At 25.8% G+C, this 18,179-nt stretch overlaps 1 protein-coding gene across 1 annotated transcript in view; it reads left to right on the forward strand.

The window, feature by feature from the left end:
* The first annotated feature begins 1,949 nt into the window (after positions 1-1,949).
* Positions 1,950-18,179, forward strand: part of LOC122268243 (dysbindin-like) — a 30,171-nt gene continuing 13,941 nt past the window's right edge. Inside the window, exons 1-4 of the mRNA XM_071181814.1 lie at positions 1,950-2,023; positions 4,662-4,721; positions 5,625-5,685; positions 7,982-8,114. Of these exons, the coding sequence (XP_071037915.1) occupies positions 1,950-2,023; positions 4,662-4,721; positions 5,625-5,685; positions 7,982-8,114 (328 nt within the window). The remainder of the gene's footprint in view (positions 2,024-4,661; positions 4,722-5,624; positions 5,686-7,981; positions 8,115-18,179) is intronic.

Consider the following 18,179-nt stretch of genomic DNA (forward strand, 5'->3'; position numbering starts at 1 on the left):
AAATAAATTATTTTCTATTAACAGAATGAATTTTAAAATTTTTCAATTGTCAGATTTTGCCTCATTCTGTACGTTTTTTTTATTATTAAAATATTCATTTATTTTTTTAGCATCTAAGAAAAGTTCTTTTTTCTTAATTTTGTCTTTTCTTTTTCTAAAATAGAAGACATTAGTACATGAATTACAGTTTCTTAATTACTTGGCTATTATTAATAGTCCTTGTTTACTCATTTAGTTATTACTTTAAGCAAAATTTGCCTGTAGTTTGAAAAAGAAGTGTTTTTAAATTTTTTATTATATTGGTAAATTACGATATTTTAGTAAATTTGAGCTTACATCTCTCTCAATATTTGTTTGCTCATAATTCCAATAAACAATTCTTCAATAAATAAATAAACAAAATTGCAAAAATAAATAAATTATATGAAAAAAAAAGCAAAAAAAGAAATTATTTGTAACATTTAGGGGCCCCCAGAAATGATCCTAATGATAAATCAGGCTCGTTTATTATTAAGAATAATAGGCTAAATCGGAATAATGTGTGTGTCATTGCTTGGTTTAAACTTGACCAGTATTTTCCTCAAGGAGATTCACCCCTTTATTTGGCTATATTTGTGTAAAATATCTGTTATGGTTTTTTTTTTTTTTTGATGTTGTTGTTATTATTTTTTTGGGGTAGCATCATAGCATTGCTTGGCAATTTTCTGAATTCATTTGGTTCTTGCTTCGCTGAAAGTTAAATTGAAAGAACGTGTTATATTGTAGACACTATAAGTATAATAACATTGAATGCCACTCGTTTTCAACCTTAGGCGTAAAAATAAATTGAAAGTAGTAACACAGAAGTTTTACGGCCAATTTTACTAAGTTTTTGACGGCATCACCATCATCTGTAAACAGTTGTCCATCTAAACTTTTTTAATTATTTACATAGTTTATTATTCCTAACCAACAATAAAACTGGAGTAAAATAAAGAAAAATCATACAACAAATAAGAAAAATCTGTGTTCTATTTCTAATTAAGCTTAATTATAATTATCTATATATATAGTTCAAAATCAAGCTGAATTAATTATCTCTCAGCAGAAATTATTCAATTTATACTGTTAAAAGTTTAATAATTGAATCTTTTAATTATCATTATGAATTTAATTGCAAATAAAAATTTTTAGTGCAAGATATAATAAAATATAGTGCGAATGGACGAACATTTTAAAGTATATTTTTTCCCAGCAATGAATTGAAAATTTTATATTAAAACAATTAATGTCATAAAATTTGAATTTGAAAAATGAACTTAAAAATAAACTTAAAGAAACGAAACCGCTTTATAAATGAATGGAACCTTAAGGTATAAATGAATGGAAAAGATAAATCAATCACCTGCGAAACACTGTTTGTTTATTTAGTAATCATATTTTGGATTTGATTTTTTTTATAGAACCTTATGTTTCTATCATCATTAATCAATAAATAGTAATAAAAACTAAGATTATAAGCCTGTTATTTTAAGTGCACTTTTATGTTTTGTTGCCTGTCATTTTACATGTGTTTTCGCCACATTCGAATACGCCACCTGAAGAGAAGACTGGTTCCATGTTTGACCCTCATCTTTTCCCACTTCTCCGCTGTTCAGTTGTATGCAAATGTATCACAAAGTATCCCTTCCATAATATTTTGCGCAATTAATTGCCAAAATATTTTCGAAAATTTCCGAGACGCTTTACTTTAGTATGTTTAAGGCAGTTTCGAGTATCGAATTCCTTGTAGTAGTCTAACTTAAAAAGTTTTTATCTGTTTGAAAATCAAGATCGAAACCAATGTACTCCTTTGAGTACATAAGTAATGTACTACTACGTACTATGATGGAAACTAATGTACTTTACTTGCCAATGGTGAAAGAATTCGATATGTTGCCATGGGCAGAGGATTCTGCTCTGCAACCGCAATGATCTCTCTTATTGCTTCATCCTTGGCCAAAGAATACCTAAGGAGGCCTTTCCATTTCAATTCTAACCTTCAGTAAGGATAGGTTTGAAAAGGGACGAAATATATTGCACCTCCAAAACTCGTTCCACTGTCTCCCCTACATTTTTTGTGGGGGTGCGTGTGTTAAGTAACCCGAAACTAATCACTGTCACAGAAGGGGGATTGCAATCTGCGGGGGCCAACTGGCTTTCAAAAGATATCAGAAGAAACTCACTCTTCATCTTATATTATGCTTTTTCTCTTTCTAAGAAAAACTTAAAAAATATTTTTTTTAACTCTAAAACGACTTTATTTATTTTCAAAATAGTTTTATCATTTTATTTAACATGCACTTTTTCTAATTATATCTTGAATTGTTTATTATTTTGATTTGATTATTTAGAGAACTAATAATAACCAGAGTATTTAAATTTATAAAATTTTACTATGTAGTCATATGAAAGTAATTCATATAAAGTAACTACATTAAAAATAAATTTATATTTTCTCTATAGATCAAATAAAGTTTGTTAATTTTTTTAAAATTGATTTGCTAATTTTTAAAACTTTTTATGTTAAAGTAAAACCTTGAGTTCAAGATTTTATTTTTTTATTACGTATTTAATTTTCTTCTTTCAATTACAATTCAAATACAAATATTTTTCACAATCTTTTTTTAATTTTAATTAATTTTTTTTAAAGATTGTTACACCGTTTTGAAACTAATTAAATTCTACCACTTTAAAAAACTATGTTAACATTTAATCCATTGTTTAAGCAAATATGGTTGCTTACTANTATATATATATATATAAACCCTTAAAAAGCTTAAGTTTTCATAGGGTTTATTTATTCATATTTTTAAATTTAAAAATATTGAATAATGTTAACGAAATTAAAATATGGTATTTATTTTTATCCAACATTGTAAGACTTAACACATGTCTAACGATAATGCAATTGTAATTTTAAAGTCATTTTTAAAAATAATTGGCAAATTATTCTCATTTAACTACTATTAATCTTATTATTATTAGAAAATCAAATTAGTTATACTAGTTTTTGAATGGGAATAACTGGTAAATAATGAAATGAACAATGAATAAAAAAAATAATTTAAAAAAAAAACTTAATTTCTTAAAATTTTATCAATAAAATTCATAATTTATTGAGCGTCTTGTTCATAATATTCTAAATTATGTTTCACATCTTAAAATTATAATTAACCGGTTTATACAGCTCTTTAATAATGCTTCAGACCTAATTAATACTATATATTCTAACTTTATTATAATGAGTTTTGACAATTAGATTTTTATGAAGTTAATTTAATCAAATGAAATTTAATAGGTAATTTCAATTTTCTACTTGTGATTCATAGTTTTTGATTAACCATTAATTAATTAAAGAGATTTGTCAAAACCACTTTTTAAAAGCTCAATTGTTTTTGAGTAATAAGGTATGTTTTTTTTTTGCTACACAGGTTGGTGACAAATTGTATAAAGTAGTTTAAAAATGTTGTTTTTAAGCTATAATAAATTTAATTTGTTTGCATTCTTTGAATTTATATCATCCTTTTTATTTTTTCTAGTTTCAGAAACTTAAGCTATAATAAATTTAATTTGTTTGCATTCTTTGAATTTATATCATCCATTTTATTTTTTCTAGTTTCAGGAACTTAGCTACAGGAGATGTCCAGCTCTCTAAGTATGTATTAATATACGAGGAAGTTGTTAGTTATAAAATAATTTATATTATTTATTATAATTATTTATGTTATTAATACTGCTGTTTTGGTTTGATACAGCTTTACGAAATTCTATGTCTTTTTCTAACTTCAATATTCTAGTAATATTTGAATTAATAATAGTAATGGATAGAAACTAATTATATTGTTATAATTTTTTAACCAGTTAATTTATTGATGCATAATATGCTTTTATTCATCCATATTTAATTTTCTTAAATAAACTAAAAACATTAAATACACTGTCATTGCCCAATCAAAATTAGGAAAATATAATTTAATACTTAAACTCCCATCAGATTTTTTTTCTTCAAAATTTATAGCAATGTATTTATGCAGTTAAGTAATTGATCTTTCAGATTTTTCGAAAAAAAATTAATCTTTCCTTTTGCATTGCACTTCTTAAAAGAATTTTTTGTCCTTTAAATCCTTTCTCGCCAACTTGAAATTTCATTATTTAATTCTTAAAAATTGTTACTGATGAGTGTTTAATTTTATCTGAGAATTTTGATGTTTATCTTATTAGGAGCCAGATTTAAACCTTTATTTAATGTTCAATTTTCGGTGCTGTTTATTGTAGTATCTTTATTGTAAAGTAGCATTAAAATGTATTTTATCATTGTATTTTTGGTTAAAATTTTTGAGCTTAGCTTTTTTAAATTTATAACACCATGTAATCATAATCATTATTTTTTTGTAGTCTTTACTTGTTTTGATTTAATTTGCATCAATAGATTGAATTTTTTATGATACAAAGACTTAAAATATTATCAACCTAAAATTATTTCTTTTTTTATTCTTAGTTTTATTTTTTTATTTTATTGATAACTTTTTATCATAAAACTTTCATGTGTTACCTATGATTTACCATTTAAAGTTTAAAAGTGTTATCTATGATTTACTATTTAATGCATTGTATTTTTAATGCATTGTATTTTATTCTAGAACTAAAAAACAGAATTTTAAAGGTGTTTCACAAAATGCAGGAGGAGACTTACTTCATCAGTAAGAATGATTTTTATACTTTTCTAGTGCCTTTACTCATCATTATTTATGGGAAATATTTAACCAAGTAAGGAGAAAGAAAAAAGCTCTCGTAAGGAGACATCTTATATCCCTTTATTATTTTCCAAATTTTCCTTTTTCATGAGATTGAAAACTTCATTTCATAGTTAGAGTGCACTAAAGACGATGCTATCAATGATTTAGTTTTAGAGTTAAAAGTTAAATTGGAAAAAAAAAAGTTCTTGTAGAAAAAACTAAGCATCTTAAACAAACCTCTCATTTTATTAAGTAATACTAAGTAAACTAATTTAATGATATAAAATTAAAAGCAAACTTAAACAAAAAGTATAATGACTTTAAGATCATATTTTCTATTGACCATATTATTCATAGACTATCATTCATAATTGGTAAATTTGTTTTTACCAATAATTATGTCAGTAGGAGTAATTTTTACGCTTAATTTTTTTCATTAATCCAGTTTTCATGATGCCAACACAAGTGGCATTTTTGAACCAAGAAAATGACTTAGTAAAATCAAAATTGTTTGCGAGGATGTAACTTTGAATCGGCCAATACGGTGTAAATTCAAATGTTTTCAATTAGTATTAGATTAAATGATCAAAAACAATAAATCATTATTGAATTAATACATAAATTAAAAATAATTTATGTATATTTCTTTTTCTTTGGATAAAATTATCATTGATTTCAATTAATTGGAAAATTTTTTTCAATGTTCATGCAATATTTTAAAATGCTTATGCAATTACTTTTAGATTTACTTCCAAAGATTAAAAATAATTATTGATGCATACATATTTCTTCATAAATTTTATTTAATATTTGATAATTCCATAATGTGTAGTTTTCATCTGCTTATTTAAATTTTTATTTTAACAGTTACCAAGAACAGTGGTCAGAGCTCCATAAAAATGACACTGACAGTGCTTTTAAGGCAGAGGTAGGAAATGTTTCTCTCCTACATTTATTTTTAGAAAAGCGCGAAAAACATTTAGTTTTGTTTTTTGATATTTTTTGTTTTTATTATGATTCCTTATATTATACGTTTTACCATTAAACTCTACATATAATTTAATATTATTTTGAAGCATGTAGTAATTTTTCTCCTTTTATTTTCTTTGTTTCCTTTTTTTCTTTATTGCATCAAATTCAATTTCTAATACTGTTCCATTTCTTTACCTTGTGCATGGCTGCATGTCAATACAGTATTTTCACTTTGAACTCCTCACATAATTCTATATAGTCTTGAAATTTATAGTGATCTTTTCTCCTTATATGTATGTTTTTTTTCCATTTAACTCGCTTTCATAATACTGTTTAATTACATTAATTACTTTGTACAGGAAATTTCAAAATATTCAACTTGAACTATAAATAAGTGTTATCATTGTTTATGTATGTGAATGTTGTCAAATTATGTATTAATTAAACAACACAAATGGGTTATCACTGTTTAATTATATGAATGATGTTAATTTGAAATCTATAGCTTATTAGCAGATTTTTTTTTAATTACTTGTACTTGTATTACTGTTTTGCATTGGGAATTTTTCAGTACAATCTTACTTTCATTACTAGTGACAAAAGTAAAAATGTGTGTGCATATACTTATTCTTTGTTACTTTTAATAAAGTTTTAATTAAAGTTAATACTTTTACTTGTATTTTTCTTACAATCTGAAATTAAAGTAATTTTTTTATTCACAAATTCATTTATTAGTCAATATTTTTCCTCAAAATTTTATGAAACTCTTTTAAATAAATATTTTTCTTTAAATAAAAACTTTATCTCTAACCTTGATGGCAACAGAACTGTATTAATGAAATTTTTTTTGCTGTGCATATTTGCTAATTTAAAAATTCTGTAAACTCAATTATTTCTTGGCTGTTTATGTTATGTGTAAAGAAGGGGATGTGTTTTATTCAGTTTGACCCCATCAGAATGATTTTATCACTTCATTGCTGCAAATTTTTTTCTTCCAAAATACTTTACAAAATTACATGTTTCTTTATTTCATCTTTTATATCTAGATATATTTTAGTGTTAAAATGAAAAAAAAAATTTTTTTTAAGAGTTTTTTTCAATAATAAGAGATAAAAAATTTGGAAAAAAAAAGTTGTGGGAAAGTTGAAATTTAGGCAAAGGGTTTTGTATAAAAACAAAAAACTTGTATAACATAAAACTTGCAAAATACAATTGTATAAGGTATATACTAATGAAAATATTCAAAATACTTAGCATTGCTTAAAATGAAGTTAAGTATGATAAACTTTAAAACAAGGCCTACCTCCTGATCTTTGCATCAATTTTTTTGCCAGTTTCTATTTTTTAGCAACAAGCAGTAGAATTTGAAAAGATTGTGCAAAGTGTTGTAAACTATGCTTGAATATTTTGCAGAAATAGACAATTAGCGCCATCTGTTAACTCAAATGTAAATAAAGAATTAAATATCACTGAAAAGCCAAAAATTACACAGTTAAACAGGTGGAGCTGATTGCACTGTTAAATAGATGGAAAAAACCATGTATCACAGGTTGTGAAAATTTTTACATTTCGTGTGAAAATCACAGGGAATGCAGCGAGAATGAAACCTTAATTATATTCATCGAAAAGGTAAAAATTATGGGATCAGCATGGTGAATTAGATCCCAAGTGAGTAAAACTTGTTTCATCAAGATGGTGATGTATATGTCAGTTTGTCACCCACTCAGTGATGGTCGAGAATCTAAATATAGCACAATGTGTGCATAAAAATAAAATAGCATACTCCTTGATTTTTAATTTTTGTATTTATACTATAAAATAAAAGTTTAAAATTTTTTTCAGTTTTCTATACATTGTAAGGTTATTTTTTCCAATTTGTATTTTTAGCTTTCTTAATACTTCTTCAGAGATTTATTTTCAGAAATTTTTCAATATCTATACTTTTTAATTTAATATTCTTTCTTTCAATATCTATACTTTTTAGTTTAGTATTCTATCTTTCAATATCTATAATTTTTGATATAATATCCTTTCTTTTGCTTTGTGTGCTTGGAATTTTACTCAGTGCTTTAACTTTATTTATTTGTAATTTTATCCTTTGCTTTGTTTATTTTTAAGCTTACACACAAAGTTGCTTTAACTTTTGGTGTTTTTTTTAAAGTAACTTTTCCATGTTAAAATTCAATTGATTTTCATGTTTACTAAAAATTATTTTATATTTATGATGCATGTGTTTGGTATATTTAATATAGGAGGCAGATATGTTAATTGGAAATCTTCATTCCTTCTGTACTGAACGTTTGACTGCTATTAAACAACTAAATAACCAACTCGTTGCCTTGCCACAATTGCAAACTGGTATTTTAGAGCTGATGGGGAAAATAGGTTTGTTACAATGTTTATATGAAAAATGGCTTTGAATCATTTTATTTTTCACCTTATTTCTAAACTTTAATTCGAGTTTCTGGCATTTGACATTTTTTAAGATGAGATTAAAGCTTATGGCTCTTTAAATAAAATTTTTTAACTTCTAGTAAATTATGTTGAACATTTTAAAATACTTTTGATTCCATTGTTTATTTGTTATTACATTTTTAATAAGATTCATATTTTAGTGATTTTTCTGATGATATAGGTATACTTTATTATCAGCATGTAAAATTATTTTCAAAAGGACTAGTTATATGTGTATTTGATGTTAAAAAGTAAAAACTTATGAGTTAGTCAAAAAATATTTGTTTTATCTTCTTAAATAACTAAGCACTTACAGAAACATAATAAATTTTTGTTTTATGAAAGTCCCTTTTTCTTAAAAATTAGAATCAGATTTTGATAAGGAAGTTTCATAGTCAGAAATCATTCCTGGCTTGTGAAAATCCTGTTTTTGTCATAAATCTGCTACTAGTTTTCAGTGATTCCACTTGATTTTGGAAACCAGAACTTCTTAATTTCTGTGTCCCATTTTACTGAGATCAAAACATGAATTCTTTACCTCTTCATCCATCTATTAATCTGCACATTAATAATAATTCTATACATTGGAGAACAATACAATGAATTTTAAAGCAAGAAAAAAGGGGGATATTTGAACAATCAAGGCTTTTAATTAGGACTGATTAAAAACTTGCACCCTGTGGCAGAATTGAGGCGACACGGTGACATTGTCGCAGAACGTTGCCGAGTTTTTGCAGAAAGATTTTTCATTTGGGACAGGAAAAATTTTGGTTTTCCTTTCTGCATAATTTTTTGAAAAATGTTTTTTTGTCTGCAAAGATTTATTTCTTGCACATCAGAGAGGAGGAAAGAAATAATCATGATTTTTCTATACTCATTTGGGATTTTTTAAAAAAAAAAAAATTGGTAATGACTGGTTTCAGCTAGAATTTCAAATTAATAATATAAAACAAAAACATTTTAATTTTTGTTCTGATTTACAAAATTCGAAAGAGAAAATAATTAGTTCATTTTTCCGAATACAAAATGCAAGAAATCGCCTTTAATATTAGAATTAAAATAATATTACTCTTACAATTAGAATTTTTTATATGTTTTATTCTATACATTCTTCTGTAGACAAAACGTTACTTTAAATTAGTAATTGTTATAATTAAAAGTATCTTAAAATATTAATGCTAGGGAAGTTTGTCGGAGAAATCCCGAAAAAATTCTGCCTCAGGGCACCTGCATCAAGGAAAAGCGATGATGTACACTCAAAATTATTCTAATTTCCTTTAGCTGCTAATAAAGAAGAATTTTTTTATGTGTATAAATAAGCAAATTTCATTGTAATCCTGCTTTCTCAATTTTTGTTCCATGTTGGAGAATTATGCATTCCAGGGAATGCATGGTAACTTATTTTTCACATACCCTCTACAATTTTTGGCATATTCGATGTGCTATAGCATTTAAACATAATCACTAGTTTTATGAAAATAGAGTGCTGTTTTGTGGTTCTGGAAAAAAAAAATTCGAAGACTATCTGCAGACTTTTTGTAAAAGATCCTACTTTTGCGAATTTGTGAAAATTTTACTGATAATTTTCTAAATCTAAAATTACCATGGAATCACTTTCTTTCTACCTAGATTCAGTTTTCGTGAAGATGTTAAAATAAGGTCTTGTTTTTGAGAGAGAAAAATTAAAACTTAGTTCAAAGAGTTTTAGTTTTTACTTACTTTTTAAAGATCATCAATTCCTTTTTTTTTTTTTTAAATTTTTTGTGGTGAGTCCAATTTTGAAATTAAAAAAAAAAACGCTGGCATGTTTCCATTAAAATAAAATATTTTGTGAATGGTCAATTTTTGTGCTAAAATAAGTTGTATAGGGTAAATTTCCATGGCAAAATAGTTTGCCAGGATCCATTTTTATGATAAGATAATTTGTGAAGGGTCTTTTAACAGATGCAAATTTCTTCTAAAAAGGGCCTTGTTATTTGTAAAGAATTAAGTGTTTGATTTAAAGTATATCAGTTCTTAAAGTTCTTCGCTAAGTTCTTAATTCCACTAATTTTATTTTAATTTCTTTTATTATTATTATTGTTGCAAAACTATGCATTTGTTCAAATTCAGAACTTAACAAGTTTTATTTGTAATTAATTATTTATTTATACACACACACATATATGTATATTTTGTAAGCAATTAGTGAGTGATTTTGAGGTTCGTAGATCTGTCTAGGGAATTTAAAAAATCTTTCCTCTAGGACAGACCCCCAAAATTTTTTGTATCTTAAAGCATATACTGGGCAGACAGCAGGCAGCATTTATTTTTTCAAGGGTAATTTATTGTTAAAATTTATAATTTTACATAGTATTTTATTTAAAAATGAAATATTCGATATAGGGATTGCACATTCGCCATTGACAGACATCATGATGTATGAGGCATAGGCTTTGGAATCTCTGCTCTAGAGTAATTAGAAATTAGCAACTTTCTTGCTGGGTAGAAAATTGTATGAAAAAAATTTGAAATCTATAATTTTAATTCTGGAAAAATATAGAAGAACAAAAAATAATATATAGAACATAAAATAATTGCTGAAAACTCTTTGTAACTAAATACACAAATAATAAGAAAAGAAAAATTGAAAAAAAAAATGATTGGATTAGTTACTTTCTTGTTAAAGTACTTATAAATTTTTACTCAAACATTAAAATGTTGTCTTTTGATGCATAAAATGTGGATAAAATACAATTCATAATTTGTGTTACAAGGCCAGCTACGAATTACCGAAAAGAAATTTTCAAGGCATTCAAATTTATTAGTGATTTGCAAAAGGGAAACAAATAAATTTCGTTTTTATATTTCGTTTTATATTATTTTAAATTTTTTATATTTCTGATATTTACAATTGAATTGCTTAGGTGAACTTGAAGGAGTTTTTGAGGAAGTTGAAGATGCTCTTGTAAATTTAGAAGATGTTATTGAAATTTCGGAACTTCAAGAAAGACAACTTGATCATAGATTTCAGCTGGCAATGTACAAAGAAAAGAAATTGTCAGACTTTGAAGATATGAAAGGTATTCATAGTGATATTTAAATTTCTAGTACATATACAAGTGAAAACACTATTCCTTATTATCAATTAGTATTTTGTTCTGTACCTTTTTTGATAATATTGTTTTGTGATTCTATAGTCATAATTTTGAGTTAAATTCTTATCATTTAACATAGAACTAACTGGTCTTTGTTGTAAAGAAATACTAGCCAAAGATAAATTCTTTTGCCAAATCTAGGAATAAAGAATAGGATGATTTCATAAGTAACTTTTCGTTTGTTAACTTTGTTAGTTAAGCGCTGGTTCCAAAACTCAAGATATTTATGGGGTACTTATGAGATACTTATTTGGAATTCGTTGTGTTCTTAATATATGACACAATGCAAGCCTTTGCAAATATCTTAATATTTAAAATGTTCTTAATATTTGACGAAGTGCAAGTGCAAAATCTGCAAGTCTTTTTAACTCATACTTAACTTCTAGTTAACTAAAATGAAGCTAGAATGATTGTTGACAATTTGCACGCGCAATGTTCAAAAACAGTGTTCAGAATTTGTAATGGAAACCCCCATTATTTGATCCTTGATTGCACAGCTATTGATTATCCAATATTCTTTTTCATGTGCATTAAAAATGTTTCAGCACACGTTTAATCATTATTACAACTCATTGATCATGAGGCAACTGAATGCATTAAATAGGTTACATCAAAAAGTATTTATTAACGTCTGTTATTAAAAATGGAAGGGATTATTTTTATGTTACCGTCAATATGAATAGACAGTCGTTATTAATACTAACCGATCAATATTAATAATAACCAAATGAGCCGGTTAAAGTGAATAATTTATCACATTGACGGGTTTATTATTAATAATAGCCAGTGAAGTTTGGTCAATATAATTCTTTAGCGTTTTTATTGGGAATATTTCTGTATCGTGATCTGCCACGCCAACTACAATCGCCGAGGCGCCAAATTGATTTTAAAATGGAAAATTAGAAAAAAAAACATGTAGATGTTTGCCCGGGGGTGGCTACAAGTTATACCCTTCAAGTTGGTCCCTTTCTGTGAGTTTTTTTTTTATAGTTTAGGTTCCACAGGCCACTGAAGTTGCTAAGACTTGGTGATTATTCTACCACAGATCACGATATGGAAATTTCCCCTTTTTATTTCTCACTATGACCAAAAAGAACCAGTTATTATTAATTTTGATCGGTTTGTAGTATTAACCAGAATTATCACTTTAACCGTATCGCATATGTAATGCGGTGCCCTTTTTTCCCAATGCTATGTAAACCGTTTAATCACATTGACGAAAATTCAATGGTTCTTATGAATAATAACTGGTTAAATAATATTTTCCGATATTTCTCACTTTGACCAAAAGAAGTGGTTATTATTAATATTCTCCCGTCAGTATTAATAATAACCAAATTTATTACTTTAACCCTAGCATATACATATATTGCATGTTTTCTATTCAATTTAGCTGAGACCTTCAGTAGTCTTGGAAACTTTGATAAAAAGGCTGTTGAATTCTTTGATTAAACAAACATGAATGGGAAAAAGTGGATGATGAAACTAATGATAATGTATAAAGTTTTATTTCAATGACCTCTAAAATCTTAGCATAGAAATTACTTCTGATAAACCTTCCTAAATTGGTTAATTTACTATTATCATGGATAGCTTGACGAGGATGAATCTGTACTGTGTGTACTAAATTGATGATTCCAACAGCATTTCAGTAGTACTGCTTGGTAATTATGAGATAAGCCCCTGACCTAACTGAAAGCAATATCACTGAGTTTAACTCGTGATTGAAGTTGTGTAACTCTTGGAGATATCAAAAACATATTGACCGAATGTATTAAGTGGTTTGAAAAAAGAAAGAAGCTAATATTACCTAATTACTGTTGTGACTTGTCTGAAATATGGCTGCTAGGAAAAAAACCCAATTAAACAAAAAATTAAAACAATACCAATGATTATTACTGATTTATGATATTGTATCATTTTTTATGATAGGAGAAACAGGGCTTAGTGTATTTTAACTTTATCATAGTCACTACTGAAAGCTTTTAATGTAAATAAAATATTTATTTCTGATTAAAAAAACTGTATAGTTATTTTAATTGTTCAATACACTATTATTTTGTAAAACAAATTCTTGTTTAAATGCTCCAAATTTTCGATCAAGTTAACCTCAATTGTTTCTTCTTCTTTGCTTTTAGCTAAGTTAGGCGAGGAACATGCTCATAAAGTGTTTCAACATGAAAAGAAACAGAGTGCTGTTTTAAGGGAAAGGCAAAACACATTCCAAGAAGCTTTTGAGGAAGAAATTCAACAATACAAAACACATGGTATTAGGGAATTAAGAAAAAGTTAGTATATATTTTTTTCATTTAATTAGTGCTCTCCATTCATATTTTCATCCAAGTTACAAATGAATGAATATTTTATTTTATACTTATCCAAAAAAAAAAAGAAATAGACTGTAGATTTTGTAGCATGTATAAACCTGTAAAATATTTTCAACTGTTTAAAGATTAACAACTAAATTTAAGGATTTTGCTTGTTATTTCACTAAATAAATCAAACTCATATGTGACTTGTATGTAAACATATGGAATAACATTTTGTTAACATTGGTTCTTCTTTTAACTATTATGTACCTTAACAAAAAGAAAAAAAATAAGAAAATATTATTCGTGAATTTCCATTAATACTATTTAATGCATTAAACTACTATTTATGAATATTATGACAACTATTTATATTATTACTTATCACAAACTTAATTAATTTTCTTTGAATGTTTTTGAGCCTATTTTAAGCAGATTTATTATTGCAAAAGAACACATAAAATCATCGAAACTATTGAAAAATAATAAGAAATGAATTATTGAAGAAATGAAAAATAATTAATTTATAATTTATAATTCAAAAACAAAATTTATTTAGCTAAGTTACTAAGTTAATTCAAGAATATACAATGAATTTAATGTATCATTTATAACAGTTTTCCTATTTTACAAATGTTCACCAACAATTTTTTTTTGTAAAACATTTATGTGTGAGCAAGTGTGCTTGTGAGGTATTTATTTTCTTATAATGGTTTTGCACAATTTTACTATTTTGTAAAAAAAATTTTTAAAATTGTATTTTTTCAAATGTTATGTTATAATACAAAATGTAATTTTAAGAAGTGCCTTTTGCCTAAATTGTACATAAGGAGTAAAAATATTACTTAATATTAATTTTTCCTGAGATTAGGTGGAATTATTAATCCAATTTTTGTGAGAGTTGGAGTCTGACATTTCCACTACCAATTCCTCTACTCATATTTAAAAATTCCTTGTACTTTTCTAATGTCTGTATTAAGCCTAACTTCTTCTCACACATAATGTTCAATTACAATGAAATAATTGTTTTGTGAAAAATGTTTTTAGTAAATATGAATGCAAATTGTTTAATATCTGTTTCCTACAGGTTTAATTAATTTAAAAACCTTTACAGCAGAAGATATGTATAACACAATTCTATAAAGACAATTCTTCATAAACCACTTTAACTCAGAAATTTCTTAACTCAATTAAGAAATTTGTGTAGCTATAAATTAATTATTTAAACTGTTAGGACTTTTTACATTATTTATTTAATTATTTACGAAGAGGTTAGAATTTCAAGAATCTAGCAAACCAATATTGATAAATTTGTTTGTTATTAGCTCTAATGCTCCAGAGAAAGTAAATTTTCTTGCAAATAATGAATATTTAAGTGTATATTTTGGTGTTAATATATTTGTTTTTCGAAATTAATTTAAAATATTTTAAGAGTCTATTCCAGACTAATATTGCCATGTTTTAGTAAATAAGTTAAATGATGTGTGAAAAGATATATATAACACTTATTTCTATAACGGGCAATATTCCGGCATTTTAAGGTTTGTTATCCAAAGATCTTTTACTGTAATTTAATAAACAGTTTTTCAAGTGTTATGTACATATTTTTTGCATGTAGATTGCTCTTTTTATGCAAATTTAAAATTTTTTGATTTAATAAAAATTACTGTTTCACTGTCCAGGGTGCAAAGCATTTTTAAAAAGTGTTAAAAGGTGCTTAATTTTGATTTACTTTTTTCAAAAACCCGTAAAAATTTTATTTTTATTGGGGGTTTGTAAAAGGTGCTTAATTTTCTATTTTTCAAAATGAGTTTTTTCTTTACTCTGTTATCCTAAATTACAAAAAAAGCATGATTATCACAATTTTCTCTGCAATATTTATCATCAGAAACTAGTTGTTTTATCATGATTATGTAAGGTCTTTGAAAATGCTTTAGCATTTTGTTGATTTTATGTTTATAAATTTAGAACTTTGAACAATAGAAAGAAATAATTTTTATTACTGCACACATCTTAGTTATGACCATTTTCGTTGGAAAGTGATTGAAAATATTTTTTTTGAGTGCTTAAAAAGTGTTTATTTTTTTATTGAAAAATTTGGCTATGCACCCAGTTGTCACAATTAATTTTTGACAGTTTATTTTAGAATGAATGAAGTTAAACATTAATGATAGATATAAGTTTTGCTTGTTGTCTGTTAAGTCTTGTTACTTTTGTTGTGTATGGTTTAAAGAGCTGAGCAATACCATAGTTTTAGGAAAATTTATTAAATTAAAAAAGTATTTATCATTTCATTTTTCTATTCTAGTTTAAAATCTTATTCATTCTAATCTTATTTTAACTGTTTTAAAATTCCATTACATGGACAATTTTTAATGATATAGATATTTTGGAATTTATAAAAACAATTGAATCAGTAGCTTTATAAATTTGCAGTAGACTTTTGTATTATATTGAAGTTTGTTGAAATTTTATTTGTAATTCTTTTAGGGGTTTCTAGTCAAAGTAGCGCTAACTCTGTATCATTAGAGGATATTGAATTAGATGAAGATGCTTCTGCATTGGATGAGTTCCTGGGTGATGAATTAGAAAAAGATCCTGAAATAGAAACAGAACAAATGATTGAAAAAAGCTCTGAATCTGAAAAGGAATCTGACACAAAATGTAAGTCTAACAACATAACATTATTTAGTTGATTTTTTTTTAAAACTATGCAAAGGATGTCCTGAAATTTACACAAGATTTGAATTTAAAAAAAAACAATATTTTTTTTCTCAATTATATTTTCTTTTGATTGAAGCATGAGATGCATACATAGGGTAGTTTTATGTATGAAATAGCGTATTGAGCAAATGTCTTCTTAGCTTTTGCTGTCACATCTGCACTCTTTTGTTGAAATTTCTCATGACCATTTTGCAGAAATAGAGCTGTATTTATTTGATGCAGTGTTGAATTTCCTTCATCAATGCACAGGTAGATGTGGGCTTATTGACAAAGACCTATGGAAAGAAATATAATGGTGTTAAATCATTTAATTTAGGGGTCAATTCTGATCGCCAAAACAAGAGAGTGCATGAGTAGAAGATATATCATATAATAATTGGATTTTTGAAATATCAATGAAATATGAAAGCACATTTTTTCTCTCGTAGTGTTGCATTTTGACTTACCTTAGATTGCCAGCTGTCAAATTTTTTTGTTGTCAATATTAAATCAATGAATGTTCTATTTAAGTTGAATCTTATATAAATTTTGGGCCACCCTTTAATTCAAAAAGTAAGATTTGAAGCTTGCAACTTGTTCATAATAATTAATTATATGTAACTTAGGTATTTTTTATTTATTTGTTATTTTTTATTCTGTTTAAAATTTTCAGAAAGCAATGTTGATTTAAATATTTTCAGAAGATTTAAAATATATGTGGAATCTTAAAAAGTACTTTTTTGTGTATAAATTTGTTTCTTTTAATACTTGCCCCAGGCAAAGATTTTTGCATTGCTGCTTATTTTATGAACATTATTTATTTATTTATTTTTTTACCTTGAGTTTAATGGAGATACCGTTATTTGTCCAATTCTTTTTATATCATTATTTTTATACCATTTTTTTTATCACTGCAAACACTTTTTACAATAAATAAATAAAATTTTTAGAACTGAGTCAAAGACTACAAATGTTGCATTGACAAAATTCAAATTCTTTTATAATTTGACAGCTGTTTAATTGTAATATTCTGGTAATGGGGCTAATAAAAGATGATGACGTCAATTGGAATTCAAAAATCAATAATATATTTAGCTTACATCTTTTTTTTTTGAAGGTTGGCAAAATAAAATGTTTTCTATCTGGAAAATAATATGGTTATATTTCATGACCGACAGAAAACCAATGAATTTGATTAGTGCTGATCCCTTGGGTTCTCTTGTAAGCACTTGTGGTATTGTTTTATGAAAATGAATAAAATTTGTCAATTTGAATAAGAAATAATAAATGCAATAAATAGATCATGCACAGTTTTAAAAATGTGTTATTTGCACATCACGCATAATATATATTTATAGATTCCTACTAAATATTGTTAAATGAATTAAGTTTTATAACATAACTAAAAATTTTTTTTTAAAAAATGAAGAAAATTTGCAGTGATCACAGGTTGCCCATTGGCAAAATGGTTAATTTTTTTTGGAAAAGAAACTTTATTGTGTTTTCATTTTGGACATCTTTAACTGTTTTTCCTGAACTGCTGGTTACACAATTTCGCAGACATATTTAAATGTAGCTCAGACACATTCTGTGTAAATTTTTTCGATGACTGAATAGATATTGAACAGCCGATCGAGATCAATATTAACATTTTTGGATTGGTACAATGGTATTTGATGGAGATTGTAAGCTGCATCATACACCCATTTTGGATTCACAAGTTCATACATGAAATATGATTTGAAAGCTAGGTTTTTTTTCAATTTTACATGAATAGTAAATGAATTATTTATATTGTGTGGAAGACAGGCTATGATCTTGCAGACGTGCCAACCTAGCAAAATTAA

Source organism: Parasteatoda tepidariorum, chromosome 6 (genome assembly GCF_043381705.1).
Source record: "Parasteatoda tepidariorum isolate YZ-2023 chromosome 6, CAS_Ptep_4.0, whole genome shotgun sequence".
Classification (NCBI taxonomy): domain Eukaryota; kingdom Metazoa; phylum Arthropoda; class Arachnida; order Araneae; family Theridiidae; genus Parasteatoda; species Parasteatoda tepidariorum.